This window comes from Aphis gossypii, chromosome 2 (genome assembly GCF_020184175.1).
Source record: "Aphis gossypii isolate Hap1 chromosome 2, ASM2018417v2, whole genome shotgun sequence".
In the NCBI taxonomy this organism is placed as follows: Eukaryota; Metazoa; Arthropoda; class Insecta; order Hemiptera; family Aphididae; genus Aphis; species Aphis gossypii.
The window spans coordinates 43154165-43174587 of record NC_065531.1 but is presented as its reverse complement, the minus strand read 5'-3'; the positions used below and the strand labels follow the sequence as shown (position 1 = coordinate 43174587).

The window sequence follows — 20423 nt, the reverse complement described above, 5'->3', positions numbered from 1 at the left end:
CTAGATAAACATTTACACAAAAAATTATTGATATTTAAAAAAATTTAAAAAAATAAATTAAACGATTTTAATAAATGTTTAAAAATAAAACAATATTCATGGGAATTGTATTATTTTCTTATGCTTAATACTTGGATATTTATAAACTACACACGCCTCGGATGGAAATCAGGTTCAACTTATTGCTTACTTGAGAATTATAAAATAGTATAGATAAAATAGTTACTAAAAACAGTTTTATTATATTTCAATTTACCGATTTTATACGATAAAAAAAAAATAAATATTACAATCTGTTTAATACAATATAAAAAGTTTACCAAAAAAAAAAACTATAGTTTTTTATAGTTTAACAAAACTATGTTTCTCAATTCATGAACACAGAGTACTATATAAGACAAAAAAATTTTAAGTTCGATTTTTTATTGAGTGATGGCCTCTGAACAATTGTTACATTTTATTTTATCCGAGACTATATAATCTTCAAGTAATAAATTATATCAAATTAATAAACAAATGTAATATTTACTTACCTTGGTCCTTTGTTGTGTTTAAAATAAAAAGACAATGAATATAATATTATTAAAACACTATAAACTCTTTTGATTTTGTCAAACAATATGAGTGTATACACGTTCCAACCAGTCAATACTAGACGTGACGGTAAAATGACAAAATTTTCTCAGTCCAATTATAAATTAATATTAGTATTAAGCATAAACTATTGAGGAATTCTTTAAATAACTATTAATATATAATATAAATATATTATTATTTTTGTAACAAACTGTATTATCCTACATCACCCGGGAATTCCGGAGGGCCGCTATTGCCATAGCCTATGTTTTCCCAGTGAAGTTCATAAAACACGATCAAAATAATTACTCGTCATCAAAAATAGGTATCTACACACTGGCATATACACCACATACATAATAGGAATATCTGGCCGTATACACGTAATCACTATAATTATTTATTAGTTATTGTTTTATTTGTGTAATGTGTATATATTAAATGTATCTTGTACTCTTATGAATTATAAGCTATATAGGTATCTACTGTCTACATTTATTCAGATTTATTAAAATCGCACGCCGTTAATAACACTACCGACGTAATGTTTGTCCTGTAAAATTGTAAAGTGTACATCGACGCGATACCATCGGCATAATATTTCACAATAATGATAATTGATTTATTATTGTCTAAATAAGAGTGCGCAGGTATTCTTAGCAAGGGAGGCAATACCTTAGCTAAGGAGGTCCAGACTCCAATCACCCCACCCGATTTTCCCGATTTTGGAAAAGCGAAAAATCTTGTAGGGGAGGCGGGCGCCTCCCCTGTCTCCCACGTGCGCACGCTAATGATTATGATTGCGTACACAGTACTAAACTCGAATTGAGGGTATTTCTTTATGTATAGTTATTAAACAATAATCAATATTATAAAATAATAATAATCATAATTATTCTAATATATAAAATAACCATAGTACATACAATTTACAAACCATATTGTGTTTACATTATAATATAAAAAAATATTTTTCTCGTACCCTTAATCTTTATAAAATTGATTTTTTTAGCGTTTTTGGTACCATATTGTAGTGGAGAAAACGACTAGTATGATAAGCGTGGTATTGGATTATCAGTTACCTACTCCAATACGCCAGTACCGCCATGGGAAAACGGATTTTCCCGAGTTTGGGGAGGTGTACAAATGTTTAAATTGTTATTACAAACGTGTACAAATAAAATAACAATCGTTGGTACAAATTTGGAGTGGGTAGGTGCAATACAAGCCGATGGCGGTACCGGGGTAACGTTACACCAGTACCGCCACGGGAAAACGGATTTTCCCGAGTTTGGGGAGGTGTACAAATGTTTAAATTATTATTACAAATGTGTACAAATAAAATAACAATTGATGGAATTTTTTTGACCTGTATTTATACTTAGGTGGTACTGGGGTAACGGACCTCTAATATATATATATATATATATATATATGTGTGTAAATTCAAATTAAATAATTACAATATCTTTAGATTTTTTGTGTAAAAAAAGTTAATATATGACATATTACGATTATTTAATTACATAATATTATTTTCTTAGTAACTATACTCATACTATTTTAACTAAATTTACAAGTAGGTATAAAGGAATAAATATTGATTGGTTTTTTTTACGATAATTTACATACGAATTTGTTATAAACGTATTGCAACGCCTACATTTGTAACCGATAATTTGAGAGTCAAATTTCAAAGTCTATTATTGGCCTTGATACTTACTCAAAATTATTGAATATAACACTGTTCGACGTAAAATTACAATTTCTTAAAATTGCAAGTTATGACTTTTTGTCGTGAAATTGACGGATTTCAAAAAAAATTAAAAAAAACTAAAAAAAAAATCAATTTTTTTTAAAAAACTTCAAAAAACGTACTTTTTTACGTCACTTATGAACCTTCATATTAGACTTATCTCATTATTTTTGGTCTTGATTTTGTAGAGAATTTAGCGTCCTATATTTTAGACCAGAGTTTTATGACATTTTTTCATAAAACTCATAGTTTTTGAATAATTATCAAAAAACTAAAAAAACTCCGATTTTAGAGCTGTTTTTCAAGATAGCGGCCAACGCCGACCTCGGTGGGGGGAAAAACATGTTCCCCTAATACTAGACTTATACTTAAGCAATTAAAACGATTTCCAGCTTTCCACTAATTAATTCCGAATTCAAACCTAATTTGACTGGCCTAAGAGTGTTGTGAAAGTGTCTATTTGTACATGCGTACTCAGGCCTCCGCACTGAATCGACATAGGGTTTGTAATGTGTGGAGAATTTTAAAATTATTCACAAATGTATTTTATTACATTGTATTGTACCAAAATAATATATACAGTTACAACAATAATAATTAAATATATTTCGTCTTATAAAAATTACATACCTAATAAATACGTGGTCATCAGTGCTAACTAGTATAATTTAATGAATAATAAAATAATAATGGATCAAATACCATAGGTACGTAATATTAATGATATTATACATAATACACACCATGTTCCATTACTTTTTTTATAAGTACCTATAATATTAGTAATAATAATAAATAACTAATAGTAAAATAATAAAATACAATACAAAATACAATTTAAAAAGTATTAAAAACATATTACACAAGTCTTCTTAGTATTTTCAATTGAATATTGATTTTCTTAATACTAATCAAATGGGTATTCCACACCGCAATTTATAACAAATATTTTCCAACTTCAATATACCTAATAAAATAAGGATAATGTTTTGACTGTTAAGTTTTACACTTGGTCTATTAGATGGCTATCCATATCGTGAATATTGCGATTCTTGCCAATTATCGGTCTCTGGCTAAACTAAACGCTAGTCTTACCACTTTAATTATCAGTCTGCTTTTTTTAATCTAAAATTGGTATTTTTAAATTGTATTACAAATTAAATAATAAATAAATAATTATTTGACAGAAACCAACATAATATAATATATTTTTTACAAATATGTCAATCATAAATAATTATTTTAATTTTGACGTCAATTGTTTGGTGATTAATTGTGGTGTTAAAAGTATCGAACGTTTTATTAATACAGTTATCCGAACTAAATTTAATGTGGATACTGAAATATTGGAATAAGTTTTTCATACAAAAAAAAGTATACTTGCCAACATAGCCAAAAAAATAAAAAAATAAATCCACATCTGTAGGTAGTATTCGCAAACGAAATTTGCACCATACAGCAAACATTACAGTTCTAATAAAAAAAAATGACTAAAGGTACTATTCAAAATGACCGAATGTTAAAAGATAGTTTCAACGGTGAAATAAAGGTAAGTTAAAAATATAAATATATAAGCAGTGCTGTAAATTTAGTAATCGCAATAAATTATGTTTTAATAATATTTTGTAAATATAAAAATATAAATTTTTTTATGAATTTTCAACTACAAAATTACTTGCAAATTTTCGCGATTTTGACATATTTCCTAATAATTTGAACTTTAAAAGCTTATGAAAAAATATTGTTAATAACGATTTTTGTTAATTTTTTTTTAACTAAAACAAGAGCACATCATTATATAATAAATACCTACATCCATCACTTAGTTCTATCTAATCTATACTCTATTCCACCTAAGAATGAACCGTTTCTGCTCATACAGACTGAGCCGCCGGCAGTCGACGGACCCCCCGACAAGTGTTAAGAGCACGGTGATTGGTTGTTAGCTGTCGTCAGCGCTCTCGTGGCAACAAACATGCGCGAAAAAAACGTGTTTTAGTCAGCGAGTTGTTCACTCTTAGGTGAAATAGAGTATAAAAACATAGTAAAAATATACTCGCAGTTTTTAATATACAAAAATGTATAAAAATATTTTGAATGGTCGATACATAAAATAATACAAACAATAATAATAGTTGTAACGAACACAACACTACCGCTAGTAGTATTTGATTCACGACATTACAAACAGTTCACGCTTAATTGTTACAACAGAGAGCGCGCAAGGGCGATAGTTTTTAACGATAGCCAAATTAGTTATCCGATAGAGGTGATTAACATATTTTAATAGGCTGTAATAAATTTTAAAAATCATTTAATATCGGTTTACTTGCCCCCATGTCGCTGTTATATCAAATAACTAAAACAGTATCGGTAGAAATGGCAGAAAACACGAAGTGCGCCCTGACACTTCTGTCGAGCACATGTTCTACCGAAAAATGATATAAGACGCACCGTATCGGTACCGGATTCACCTTCCCGACACGCTCTGACCGTGTCTAGTACCTGGCTACTGCAGCTCTCGGTCTCCAATCGGCCTCCTAACCGACGGCTATTGGACGGCTAGAAGCAGTCGGCCGACTAGCCACGTGCCAGAGTGTGTCTTCCGCCGCGCTGTCAGAAATTGTTAGCCGCGCCGTAATCGCCGCCGTTATTATCATCCGCGCCGCAATCGCCGTTGTTATCGTGTCCGTTGCCATACATACCACTATATCTATATATACGTGTTTTTTGCCGCTGCGATAGCACCCGCATTATACGATCTAATATCGCCGCCGTAATATACCTACATAATATAGCTATAATACTTTTTTACATTTACACAAGCTATCATTACTTTGTCTCATTTTATACTCGTGATTACGCCGGTTCACATCGTTGTAACGTATATCCCGAATAATTGTAAGTAGTTACAAATTTATATCTACATGTTTGTGAATATAATTAATATCAAAACCGATATATATTAATATTATATAAACTCGCGAAATAATAATCCTGTATAACTATTTTGTATAATATTAGCATGACCATATGTATATTTAATTCAATGTATAACTAGTTAATCTATGTATGTTGTTATAAGTCAATAAAATTATTTTGTTAATGAATAAAAAACTGAATTCTCAGTAGATAAAAAATTCATTACATAGTAATATATTAGAAATAATTAATAATCAATATTTTATTTGAACTTGGAGTATAGATAGTTTTTTTAAAGTTTTTCAATCAAAAGTGTACTTGAACTATAAATATATATAAATTTATTTGAAATTAAATATTAATAATATGGTAATTACATTAATTAGCTTTTAAAAAGTATTTGTTAAATTATTTTTATGTGGTTGTAAGTAAGTAATATTGTAGACTTTAAAAAAAGTACATACTTAAAATTTCAAAAAATACACTACAAACCCTTTAAACCATAAAAAAAAATAAAAATATAAAACATATACAAATCTATCATAGTAGTATGTATTTGGAGTTTCTGGTTCCATTTTTTACAGGGAGATGATAAAAATTTAGGGGGGAATATCCTCCTTACAGTGCAACCAATCTCCCTATCATTTTTTCAGAAAATATTAAATGGTAACCCAGTTACATTATAAATTTTTCAGTTATGATATTCAATAAGAACACATTAATTTAAAATATTTGACCAAATACTAATGAACCGTTGAACTATAAGTTGTATTATTTTTTATTTTACTTATAAATTATCTTATCGATTTGTATTTTTTAAGTATTTTTTTCAATTTTATTAAAAACCATGAATTTACAGAAGTTTTCCAACGATTTTCCGTCGTTAGTTTATTTAGTACGAAATAATTCGTATCCAGCACATTCAGAATATACCACATTTTTGTTAAGATTAAAAACATATAATTCATATCCATCCACTTTGTGTCAAACAGGGGCGTAGCCAGTAGGTAGGCCCGGGCCTACCCAGATTTTCTCTAGAAAATACCAATAATATTAAAAATAATATATTCGGACGCTTTACACGTTTTTACAACAGTATACTATAATATTATAACACTATAATAATTTGTCTGTATCAAGACGGCGCGGCGACGTCATTAAAATATCATTAGGACTATCACACTAGTCGATAGACGATAAGTAAAAATAATATTGGAAAATAGCTAAATCGATAAAAACGTTACTTACAAAATTCTCGAGATAAAGTTTTATTGGAAAATTAGTTTCACGATTAAAATCATTAACATTTTAAGCAATTACCTAGTATCTACTATCTACGGTAGATAATCTACCTATAATTACTAGTATTGTGCGATTCACAATCCCGAATGGTCGTTGTCGTTACAGTGTACATTTAATAAATAATATGAAACGGTTTTTGATTCCTAATAAAGTTAAATCAAATGATGTCACTAAAAATGTTTCAAGTGTTTTGGATCCGTCGAAAATTTCCAATCAATAAAACCATATTTGAAACAAACAAATTCCAATGAACTTTTGAAATCTTGATGTTTTTACTGATGTAGATTTTATGGCTACTGAAACGACAAACATTGATGAAGAAATATTTAATAATATTGAAAATGATTCTTTAAGCATTAATCAAAACGATGCAATGGATAACTTGCAAATAGAAAATTTGGAAATCATGCAAATAGAAAATATTGAAATAGAACTGTTAGAAGATATCCAAATAGACATGTTAGATGATATTAAACTTGAGTCGTATGTAAATCTAGAAACTATATCAACACCAAAAATAAATAAGCCGGTTCCATCAACTAGTTTTGAAAAAGTATCTCCTAGAGATATAATGCCTGTGCCTCAGCAACCTATTGAAAGTAAGCAAAGAAAAAGAAAAAAATATTCGACGTGGTAAAACTGTAATTTTAACAAGTTCTCCATACAAAAATGATTTGCAAAATCAAAAGGACAAAGCCAAACAGAAATGTGTGAAGAAAAATTTATTTCCTAAAAAAAAAAGACTGCAACTAAAACTAAGAAAAGAAAGACTGGAAAAAAAAAGTCATCTGATGAAAATGATGATGAATGCTGCCTGTATTGTGGAGAACCATACTCAACTTCAAACGAAGGCTGGGTACAGTGTAGGGTATGTGACAAATGGGCACATTGCTCATGTGCAGGGGAAGATGACAGTGACAAAGTATTATACCATATTTGTGATATTTGTAAACAAGATACCTGATACCTAATTTTAAGTATTATTAAATGATTATGTTTGTAATTTTATACATTTAAAAAGTTAAATATTTATGTTAATAATTTTATATATTTTAAAAAGTTAAATATTTATGTTTGTTATTTTATATATTTTAAAAAGTTGAATATTTTTGTTTGTTATTTTATATATTTTAAAAATTTGAATAATTATGTTTGTAATTTATTATATTTTAAAAAGTTAAATTATTATGGTTTGTTTTGTTTTGTTATAATAAAATTCAGATTTGTTTATCTTGTTTGGTTTTTTATGAATATAAACAAATATGACAATAGCTACATTTGATACTTTATACATAGAACTCTTCTTTTTCTGATAAATGTTGATGTACATCAAATTAACATGTTTGATGTATATTTGGGTTCATAAAAAAAAAAAAAAAAAAAAAAAAAAAACAATAACAATGTGTTATTACCAATATGATATGAAATAAATGTCAATTGTTATAAATTTAGACCTATGTCTCATCTTACCCTGCCCATGTCCCATCTTACCTTCACTATGGTCCATGATGGGACAAAACCCAACTTTAAGTTAAGGTCAAATATATGCATAATGAATAATTATATAACAAAACTGATTGAAAATTTAGAAACTACATATAATTTTACATCAAATGAATATCTTTATTTTATTAATAAAATAAATATACAACTAATTAAATGCAATTCAAGTTATGTGTCCCATCTTAGCCAGGTTTCCCCTATATGTCTACATAAGATTATGTAGGTATTGAGTATTCTAAATATTATAGACTGTCGAAGTATTCTGCAATACCTATGTCTGGATTTTAAAATAACGTCTTTAAATACAATTAGACACCTATTAGTGATTAAATATACTATAATATTATAGTTACTGTATATTTAAACAATACTAATATAGTTAATGGAACTTACAAAACGTCAAAATATACCAAACGACTTATGAGAAATAGCATATTACTTGTAAATCTTTAACATGATGTGTAAATGGTGTAATTATAAGTTTTATATGAAAAAAGTAACTTATTTTTAACTAAGTTAAGTTACTTATTTTTTCCAATTGACTTGTAATTTTAACAAGTTAAATAAAAAAGAAAAGTAAGTTTTAACTTAAAACTTAACTTAGATTTTTTCAAATTAACTTAACTTAACGAGGTAAAAAAAAGAGTTAACTTGCCCAGCCTTGGACTATTAACTTTATTGAGTATTTTTTTTCTAAACGTGCAAAAAAAGCATATTTAATTCGAATATAATAGTCAAACAAAATTTAATATAACTTAAGTCTAAAAACTCTTTGAACCTATTTATTATAAGGACAATTTTTAAAGAAATAAGTATTTAATATTTTTAATTTTACTATTTTAGAATAATGAATGATTCACAAAATATTCGTGATCTTTTGGATTCGAGTTTTATGAGTTCCATAAGTTCCCTTGAAACGTCCAGTCAACTTAGTATAACGTCCACCTTGAATAATGAATCCTCCAATATTGTATTTACTTCGGCTTCAAATTCTCCAGCCCAAATTAATCCAGTTTTCCACAACAAAAATAGTATCTAAAAGTTCGATCAAACGAAAATTAATGAGTGATACTGGAGAATATACGTTAGTACCCCAAGAAGGAAAAAGTGAAGTTTGGAAAAAGTTTAGGAAGGTTCTGAATGTCGTAGAAAATATAGATGATCCTGATTCCCCAGAATAGATTTCTACAGGATTTATTGCTTGTATTAATTGTAAGGATCTATACGGACAAAACTCATCTACTGCTACACTTTTCAGACATAGATGTAATTTAGGAAAAGCATCAAAAGAGAAAATTGATGCATATTTTGAAATCATGAATAAGAAAAAAAAGATATACCAAAAAAAACTTAAGGATGAAACTATTAAAAAATGTGTCAAATATTGTTCTATGGATATGAAACCTAAGTGTTCAATTGAGGGTGAAGGATTTAAACAGTTTGTTAGTCGTGTAATTGTTGTATACAGTAGACCGTAACTGTGAATAGTGAATATTGTGATCTCGTTTATTTTTATGATTATTAATAAATAATAATTAATCATTATTATTATACTTATTGTTAGTATTATCTAAAAAGTATAAAATATAAGACTTCTACAGTATAGTCATGAGTAAAAGAAATACAAATTTATATTCATATTTTTCAAAGAAAAAAAAAACTGATGATGCTGAAGAAATTTTAACACAATCTCAAACCACAGTAAATATTTATTACTTTATTAGGTACTAGTTAACTGTTATTAATTAATCAATTTTTTTTAAACGAATTGTAGGACATGAGCCCGTCTAATTTTTGTGACTCGACTACTCAGCAATCAAAGGTAAGAGAGATTTTGAACAATGGGATGACCAAGACGAGCTGGATGAAACAGAAAGTGAGATAATTTCTAACCAGACTAATATTAATTTTAATGTAACTGAAAAAAAAAATATAAAATGGGAAAGAGTTATAAAGGATTTAGAAGAAAGAAATTATCCACCAGAAATGCCTTCTATAACTGATTATTTTTATGAATATTTAAATGATGATATATTTGAAAAAATTGTGTATTATACAAATTTATATGCCATACAAAATTCGCAAACTAGATATAAACCCACCAATTGTAATGAAATAAAAAAGTTCATTGGGATTCATTTGATAATGGGCTGTCTAAAGTATCCGCGTGTTCGTTTATATTGGGAGAATGCTACTGCAGTGAATATTATTATTGAAAATATGTCCAGAGATCGATTTTTCACATTACGTAGAAATTTTAATTTAATCGATAATACTGAAATTCCAAAAAATAATACACATAAATTTATAAAAGTTCGTCCTTTATACGACGCAATTAATAAAAAATGTAATAGTTTGCCGGTAGAACGAAGGTTAAGTGTCGATGAACAAATGGTTCCCTATAAAGGACATTTGCAAATGAAGCAATATGTAAAAGGTAAACCCTGCCCATGGGGTATAAAAGCATTTTTACTATGTGGTGAAAGTGGTATGGTTTACAATATACTGCTTTATCAAGGGGCTACCACTGAACTAGATACAAGTACACAAAAAAAATTTGGTCTAGGCGCTAGTGTAGTATTACATTTAACAAAACACCTTAAAAAAAATAGGCATTTTCTTTTTTTTGATAATTTTTTTTCAACGTTTAATTTATTTGAACAGTTGCAAGCCAACCAAATATACTCTGTTGGTACTATTCGTACTAATAGATTCGCAGATCCACCCTTATTAACCGATAAACAATTAGCCAAAATGGGGAGAGGTACAGCCTTTGAAATTTCAACTAAGATGGAGAATTTCAATTTATGTATGGTGAAATGGTATGATACAAGGTCTGTTACCTTAGTTTCCAATTATATAGGATCCGGACAAATGGACACTGTAAGACGTTGGGATAAAAAATTAAAAATGTACGTCAATATTGAAAGGCCGGAAATAATAACAGCATACAATACATCAATGGGTGGTGTCGATAAGGTAGACCAACTCATCAGTTATTATAGAACATTTATACGTTCAAAAAAATGGACACTACGAATGATTGTACATGCTTTCGATCTAATAGTTGTTAACTGTTGGATACAATATAAAAAAGACGCTGACCATTATAACATAAATAAAAATAAAAGAAAAGATCTGCTACATTTCCGAATGGCACTTGCGGAAAATCTCATAAAAGTAGGCCAAAATGTACCAATAAAACGCAGGGGAAGACCTCGTGCAGACACAGGAGATAATAATGAAGTTTCAACGATACCCAAAGTACGAAAAGTCGATTCTAGTCAGCCAACAGATGATGTGCGAAAAGATAAATTTGATCATTTTCCTGAGTTTGATACAAAAGGCCACACTTCGAGATGCAAAAATCCTGGATGTAAAAGAAAAACGCACATATTTTGCATAAAATGTAATATCCACTTATGTCTTGATGGTACAAGTAATTGTTTTTATAATTTTCATCAGTAAAATGTTAACGAAAGTTTTTTTTAATATTTTTTTATATAATATGGGTAATATATAAAATATTATTATTTTTTTTTTTTTTTTATCACAGGTAATACACACAAAGATTTGTTTTTATTTTGTTTTTAATTAAAGTTGTTTTTATAAGTATAAATATATTTCTTTTATTATATTATATTGCGCATTATACTTATTAATAATTGTTCAGATTTTAATATGTTTTGTTACCATAGTGAACCAATGTCACTTATAGAGGACATACTCCTAAGTCCGTCAAAAATTAAAATTTTTTTTATTAGAGTCCATAGTAAAAGGAATATGCAAAAAAAAAAAAATTTTTGTGGTAGAAGTTAATTTGGGTCTGAAAGGGTTAAATACATTCAACAGATAACATTTTTATAAAGTTATACTGTCCTTTTAGATAAATGTTTATGATACTTCTGTTAATGAAATTAAACCAGATTATGATATTGGTCTTTTTTTAAATACAAATATTCAAGATAACTTACTTAAATACCAACTACTTATGACCCCTGTAATAATCCTTATTATTAGTATATAAATAATATGTATAAGTATGTATGTACTGACATTCGTTGACTTTGCTAAAAGTCCATATTATAGGAAAGCGTGTGCGCAGGTCAAAGGTGATGACTAGAAATAGAGTACACCTTGAGATCGTACGGACGTCATCATAATAAGGTGACTCCGCATAGCATAAATAGTAAGGTGATAGACAAACTCGGGGAGTCGAATACGAGAGACGACGAGAGTATGTACTTCTAAATCCAGTACAGACGTTGTTATGTTTTAATAAATAAATACTTTGAATAATACAAACAATTGTGTATCTTTATTATACATCTAATTCTATTTCGAGTGCTGAAGCGGACACGTTACAACACCCCATAGATTCCAAATCTAAAATATAACTTTAAAGATGATATTACACATGGAAAAAGGCCCTTTTTACATGAATAGCTTAAGCATTATGATTGGCTGTGTTATTCGTCTGTTTTGAAAGGTGCATTATGTAAATATTGTGTACTATTTGAATCTCCAATTAAAAGAGGTAGTTTTAAAGGTGTATTTATAAAAAAACGTTTTTTGGAACTATAAAAAATTTTATGAGTTTCAAAAGTTCATTTAAATAGTAAATGGCATAAGTTTACAACATTAAAATCCAAAGATTTTATTTCTGTTATGTTAAACAAAACAACAAATGTTCATCAAATTATTGATAATTCAGTTAAATTAATGACAGAGACTAATACATTAAAGCCAAAGTCAATAGTTTCATCAATATTTTTTCTTGGGACACATGGCTTACCATTAAGAGGTTATTCTGACGATTCTGCATTGTTTAATGATTTTTTGAAGTTTAGAGTAGAGTTTGGTGATAATATTTTAGAGGATCATTTTAAAAATGCTCCAAAGAATGCAAGTTATTTATCACATCGTATTCAAAATGAATTTATTAATATTTTTGGGTCTATTACTTCAAATATAATTTTGGAACAAATAAAAAAAGCTGAATGTTATTCTATCCTTGCTGATGAAACAATGGATATATGTGGAACAGAACAAATATCAATATGTATAAGGTATACATTTATAGAAAATCAATCCCCAACTATGAGAGAAGATTTTCTTGGATTTATAGCACTTAATAAATTAGATACAAAAAATATTTCAAATGAATAATTAAGTCATTGCTTGATTGGGGATGGATTTAAATAAATGAATTGGTCAATGATATGATGGTGCCAGTACTATGTCTGGTCATATTAGTGGGGTACAAAAACGAATTCAAGATAAGTGTAATAAAGCAATGTATATATATATACATTGTTCAAGTCACAAATTAAATTTAATTCTAAATGAATTAAATTCTATTCCAGAAATTAGGAATACAATCGCAATTCTTAAAGAAACAATTAATTTTTTTAAAGAAAGTTCTCTTAGAAGTTCAGTTGCTCCAAGTTTGACAAAATTGTATTTAACAAGATGGTCAGAATCCCACAAGGCTTTGAGGAAGTTCTATGAAAAGTATATTGATATTGTTGAAGCTCTTAATTATCTTAAAATAATTGGTTATAAGGATACATCAGTTAAATCAGTATATATTTTTAATTCAATAACTTCTCTACAGTTTTAGTTTGTTTAAGGGTAATTGCAAAATATTAAGCTATTATTGAACCAGTCACTAATAAACTACAAGGTGTAGATATTGATTTATTTTCAGTACACAAGCATGTACAAAATTGACTGATATTATTTCAGCGGATAGAAGTAATAGTGAACAGGTTTTTTAACATTTTGATGAAAGATATTAAACAGTATGCTGATGATGTTGATATTGAATTTGTGGTACCCAGAATTACTTCAAAACAGACCTTGAGATCTAATTATCCTACAAATAATCCAATTGACTACTACAGAATGTCAGTTTTTCTTCCATATTTGGACTCATTAATATCATCTTTAACATTTCGGTTTCAAAAAAAAAAATGATGATGCTTTTTGCATATTTTCTCTACATCCAATAAGTTTAAAAAAGTTCTCAAGATAGGGAATAACTGAGCATCTCAATCGAATTAAACAATTTTATGGAGAATTTGTGGACAATATTGTAGAGGAAGGTTTAGTATAGTATAATATGTGGAATTCAAAAGAAGTGTCAGATACGATGGATTTCACTGATGTTTTTAAAGAAACTGAATAACTTCCTTCTATACGAATGTGTGCTATGATAGCAATTTCACTTCCAGCAACGACTTGCAGTGTTGAAAAGTCTTTCAGGTATATTATTATTGTATTCATAAAAGCATCTATAAAAGTAAACAATTTAATTTCATGGTTTTACCTTTAGAGATTTTCTATAAATAATGATAGTTATTTCAAATCTAAATTAAATTGTTTTATTTTCCAGGATAAAAAAACTTATTTATTTTATTTTATAATTTATAACATACATCTTTAAACTATTATACTATTATTTTAGAATTCATTAAAAAGGTTAAAAACCTGGATCCATAATTCAATCTCAAAAGATAGATTAATCCATAGCTCTACTATAGTATATTCATAAAGACATTGTTAAAAAAGAAAAAGAAAAGGTTATAGATGATGTTATTCAGTTATTTTGTATGCAACCAAGAAGAGTTCAATTTTTATTTAATGATTAATAATGTTTAAATGTACCTACAAATTTTAATGAATATAAGAATATTGTTTACGTCAAATTACTAAACATCTAAATATTATTATTTTATTATTAAATACCACTATTAATTTGATTCTTCTATTATTTAATTAGTGAGTATATTATATTTTAAGTAATGTTTATTTTGCCCCTGGTGGGATTTTATCCAGCGGACGCACCTTGAATACGATGCATTTTGTATTGTTCTCGACAAGACATTGGAATTACGAGAACATAAAAAAATAAATTCTACTGAAGATACAGATAATCCAAATTGGCCTTGTCATGACGTAAACGAAGGTAATTTTTTAAAAATGATTAAATTACATTCATTAGAAAATGAAAATTTTAAAACTAATTTTAAATCATTATCAAAAAATAGTAAATATACGTTACCTGATATACAAAATGATTTAATGAAAGCTACATCGAATCTTACATTACATAAAATAGTAAAAGAATTTTATCTTGGGAGCAACATTTTTAGTTTAATTGTTGATGAGGCTAGAGATGAATCGAAAATTGAACAAATGAGCGTTTGTATAAGATATGTACACGATTCAAAAATAAAAAAAAGCTTTTTAGGATTCATTGAATTAAATGAATTAAATGCTCAAGCGTTGTGTAACAGATTGATATTATTTTTAAATAACATGGGTTTAGACATTGGTAAATGTGTTAGTCAATCATATGATGGTGCTTCGGTTATGCCGGGAGAATTTTCAAGTGTTCAAACAAAAATAAGAACTTAAGCAAAAAATCCATGCCCATACATACATTGCCATGCTCACAGGCTAAATCTAGTTCTTGTTAATGTTACACAAAATGTTCAAGAAGTAGGCGAAATAATAGGCTTATTAGAAGCTACTTTTGCATTTCAATCAGTATCTACTCTTCGTCATCATGCTTTTTTCTAAGAAACAAATTTCAAAATCCCACAGCACTGTGATACTTGATGGGTCTCAAAATATGAAAGTATACAATTCTTCAAAACTGATTTTGGTAGTATTTTAAAAGTTCTTAATACATTTAAAGAAAGTTCTAAAAAACGAGAGGCTGCATAGGCAAAAGGGTTGATTTTACAGTTTGCCAAGTTTTAAGTTATTGTCATACTTGTTTGTTTAAATAAAATATTAAACATCGTAAACTGTCTTTCAATTAACTTACAGTCATCTACTTTAAATATAGGACAGTACACTATATTAATTAAGGCAACAAAAAAACAAATAACGATTAGTACTACTAGATACTTTTACTAGATATTTTTTGTCTGAATGTTTTAATGTATCGGGTGAATCTAATGTTTTAAAGAATCTTTAGTATAGATATCTTACATGCATCTTATTTTTTCATAGTATCTGAATTGAAGTTAAGTGAAGATCGTGATCCAACATTAAATAAACATCCCTATAGTTTAATGACAAAAAATGTTGGACCATATCAACCAAAAGACTGTACTTTCCCTAAAGTCAATGGTAAAATATTCAGGATTGAGTAGTATAACTTATATAACTGGTTAGAGTATAGTGTCATAAATGATTCAGCATACTGTTTTTACTGTCGCTGTTTTCCACCATCATATAAAATTGCTGAAGCATCGTTTACATTAATTGGTTTTAAATATTGGAATAGAGCTAATAAAGCCTTTTCTAACCATCAAAATAGTAGCTCTCATAAAGAATCTTGTGCAAAAGTCACTGGTTTTTATTCTAGCAATAAAATGGGAAGTATAGCAACAATACTTAATAATATAAAAAATCAGTTAAATAAAATAGTGATTACATCACAGTTCTATTAGAAAATGTATTATTCTGTTGTTGACAAGGTATAGCTACCCGCGGGCTTGATGAATCTATTGATTCTTCAAACAAAGATAATTTTATTGAGTTACTATACCATAAATAAATATAACAATGTTCTAAAAAAATATTTTATTGATAAAGAACATTATTATACATATACAAGTGCACTTTATATAAATATAAATTAATAAAATTTATTAAATAATTACATTAATATAATGTCAAATCAAGTATTTAAAAACATAACTAGTAAATTCATCAAGTACTTCTCAAAAATAATTTAAAAGTTGAAGATATTCGTGGCCAATGTTATGATGGGGCAGCTGCCATGCGTGGCACATATAATGGGGTACAAGCTAAAATACGTGAATTAAATCCACTGGCTTTCTATGTTCACTGCTATGCTCACATATTAAATTTATGTTTAGCTGATCTCACAAAACAAGTAGCTTGTGTAAGAAATATTTTTGGTACCTTGCAATCCTTACACAATTTTATCAAAGCATTATCTAAACGTAATGCAATTTATGAATCTAATTATCAATTATCTAAGGTAAATGGACCAAAAAGTTTAAAAAAGTTATGCGAAACCAGATAAAGTTGTCGTACTTATGCGTTGAAATCTGTTTACTTGAACTTTAGTGAGATCATTGAAACGCTAGAACATATATATGATAATGACACAAGTTCAGGATCTGAAGCCAAAAGTTTGATGAATAATTTATTAAACTTTGAATTTATTTTTTGTTTATTGTTTTAAAAAATTGTATTTGAGCAAACTCACATTTTATCAAAATATTTGCAGTCTCCAAATGTTAACTTGTCTACAGCAAATGATATGTGTCAGAGTACTATAGGTGTATTAAAATGTCTAAGATGAGATGATGAGTTTGATCGTAAGTGGGGTGAAGTTATAGAAATGCTTGATAAATATCAAATTGAACATCCTAAAACAAAAAGAAAGAAAAATATTCCTCTGAAGTTCGGTGGTGGTGAAACACAGCCGAATAGTATTGAAATTAAAAACAATTATCGCATTACAGCATACTTCAGAGTTTTTGATGTCATTATACAAGAAATGGCTAATCGGTTCAAAGAAAATCAAATGGAAATAATTATGGATTAAATGAAATACTTAATTCTGAAGAACTATCTGAAGACCTATTAAAAATAGTTTGTAATACATATAACTTTAACATAGATGACTTAAGACGACGTGTCATCCAAAACGAAACGTATACAACGTCCAAGAGAATGCGCTGTTAGATGTTTTCACGATCCGCAAGCACGCGACGTTAAGCCACGCCCACTATTCGCGGTCGGCGGCCGGTCGACGGCTGCTCGTTCGGGAGCGTCGCTTATTATTATATGAACGTTCTTCTGAACACGTATATTATGTCGCGCTGTATCTACTATTTTCTTGATAACTACGCGCCGCGTACCCACCTTCCAATTATTAAATTAAGTTATTGCTAGCATTTGAATATACACTAAAATATAGATCATAAAAACTGTAATACAATATAGCTTAATTCGTATTTATACCTTTATTACTTCTAATTCAAATAAAATAAGATACCTATTTATTCTAAAATAAAATAAAATAATAATAATTAATAGGTAAAGTAAATATTATAGTAAATAAAAAAACAATTGAATTAATATTAAATTGTTCGTGTTTCGTCTTTCACGTTAATCTGTTATTTTTTAATATATCTTATTTATAATACACATTGTAGTAAATTTACTAATTTACTAATGGTGGAAAAATATAAAAAACAAATGTAAATAATAATAATTTATAGAAAACCATATTATATTGTTTGTGTGGATGTATTATTTCTCCATTTAAAATAAATACACCTTAAAATATAATTTGTATACTTATGAACTATATATTTATTTTATCTTGTAAATTTTTCATGTTTTGTATTATATGTGGAGGCTCAATAATGTCACTGTTTAATAATCTCTTTCTATATCGAGGGTCTATAATTTCTCTGAGTAAAATCTACAAATAAAATTGAATGAATATTATATACGATTCAATGTAAAATTAAGTAACTATATTATGTGCTGCAATACTTACAATTTGAGATGAGCTTCCATTTTTGAAGCCCAAAATACATCGTCATACCTTATAACTTCAAGATGAGTCCATTTTGATGTGTATGTAAAAAAAATACATATTTGACGACCAGTGATATGTAATTGCCCTTGTATTTGATAAAAATAATGGCTTTCTTCCTTTAAAGTGTATATATTGTGTACAACTTTCATATAAGGTAGCTAAATCAATACAATAGTTTAAAAATAGGTATATATCTATATTTTATATAAGTATATTATATAATACACAACAACATGTTAAATACTACCTTTTTATCAAAAACCGCTTTTTCTAAACTTTCGAAATTTTTAACAGAATATGGACATTTAACTTCACAAATCGCATCTTCTCCGATTAACCCATCTAAAATCAAAATTTTTATTGAATTAATTTATTTTTTGTTAAATATAGTATGAACAAATAATAATAATCAATAAACAATAATCAAATAAAATATAAAAAATGTTACCCGGAGTCGCTGCTAGGTAAGGAACCACTCTGTCGACAAACAATCCACATTTTGTTATTGGTTTTTTAATAATTTCTGTGAGGGTTTTTATGGCTGTTTGTTCAGTAATTTTACCATATTCGGTTTCGTTGGTAGTCACATTTCCATAAATTATATTATGTACCATTGTTTTACATGATGTATAAGGTCGCATCTTACATATTTTTCCAAAATTGGAGGCTGTCTAAACGCTTTCGTCTTTCTTCAAATCACTTTTGATTATTAGCTTGATTCCGAGTTTCTATTTCCAATGATTTTCTTGATGACTCAGAAAGTGTAATTGATAAAATATGTTTTGCTTTTTCAACTTCGAATTCTTCATCAGACATACAATCATCGAGTGGTTCTGCAAGTTCATAATTTTCATCCGGGCCTTTTGGTGTTGAAGTTTTGTTTTTATATTCTCCTTTTGATAAGAAAAGGGCTCGTCTATTTCTTAAACTTTTTTTTTTATTAGTTGAATATTTTATGAAACGTTTGGCAACTAGTCCTATTAAATAAGATAAAAATAAAATATGAATATCTGTCAAAATTAATAGTTGTCCATAACAAGTAGCAAAAGTTACCAAATAAGTAGTCAAAATTAAATTGTATTTAGATTTTAAATTTTTATTATATAATGTATCTAAATCATTTACCGTAAAACGGGGCGACTTCGAAACAACGGGGCGACTTCGAACAAATGAGTTTTATCAATATATATTGATAACAGAAACATGCTTTTAAACTAAATGTCTTATCAATCATGATAAAATGTTACTTGGGATGTCTTACAACCAATATCATGTGTTTTGACCTCCATACGTATATTATCATTCTTGTTTATGGAGGTTTATAATAAAGTGTCTATTTTCGTTCTATTAATAACTCAACTGATAACGACTGCACAACACTGTAAAATGATGATAGCAGAATGCGACTTTTATTCACGCATTCGATATTTTATTGTGTACCTCATCATTATTTAGTTTAAGTGATTTTTTCAATATTTAAGTGGTTTAGTGAAATAATTAGTACTTAAGTCATATTTTCGGGTGACTTCGAACATGGCAAGAACATACAAGAAAAAGGTAGGTGGCCGTAAATATCAACATTATAATAGCGCAATGCTAAAAAAGGCTGTAGATGCTGTCCGTAAGAAATTACTAACTATTTCTAGAGCTTCCGAGAAGTTTGGTGTACCAAAAAGTACAATTTGTAACCACGTAAAAGCGCTTAGTGATAATAAAAAAATTAACAATCCTGGTGGGCAGACTGTGTTGAGTCATGACGAA

General features: G+C 28.0%; 1 protein-coding gene and 1 pseudogene across 1 annotated transcript; one reads left to right on the top strand and one right to left on the bottom strand.

The window, feature by feature from the left end:
• Window positions 1-10022: 10022 nt before the first annotated feature.
• On the top strand, window positions 10023-11704 carry LOC126550085 (piggyBac transposable element-derived protein 3-like). The gene has a single exon (XM_050201007.1). The coding sequence runs from the start codon at window positions 10046-10048 to the stop codon at window positions 11525-11527; it is 1482 nt and encodes a 493-aa protein (XP_050056964.1). The 5' UTR covers window positions 10023-10045; the 3' UTR covers window positions 11528-11704.
• A 6745-nt stretch (window positions 11705-18449) lies between these two features.
• Window positions 18450-19303, bottom strand: LOC126549784 (uncharacterized; annotated as a pseudogene).
• Window positions 19304-20423: the final 1120 nt, after the last annotated feature.

Bases quoted from the DNA above. Each gene is read 5' to 3' on its own strand.
- LOC126550085 (XM_050201007.1), top strand. From the start codon at position 10,046: ATGCCTTCTATAACTGATTATTTTTATGAATATTTAAATGATGATATA.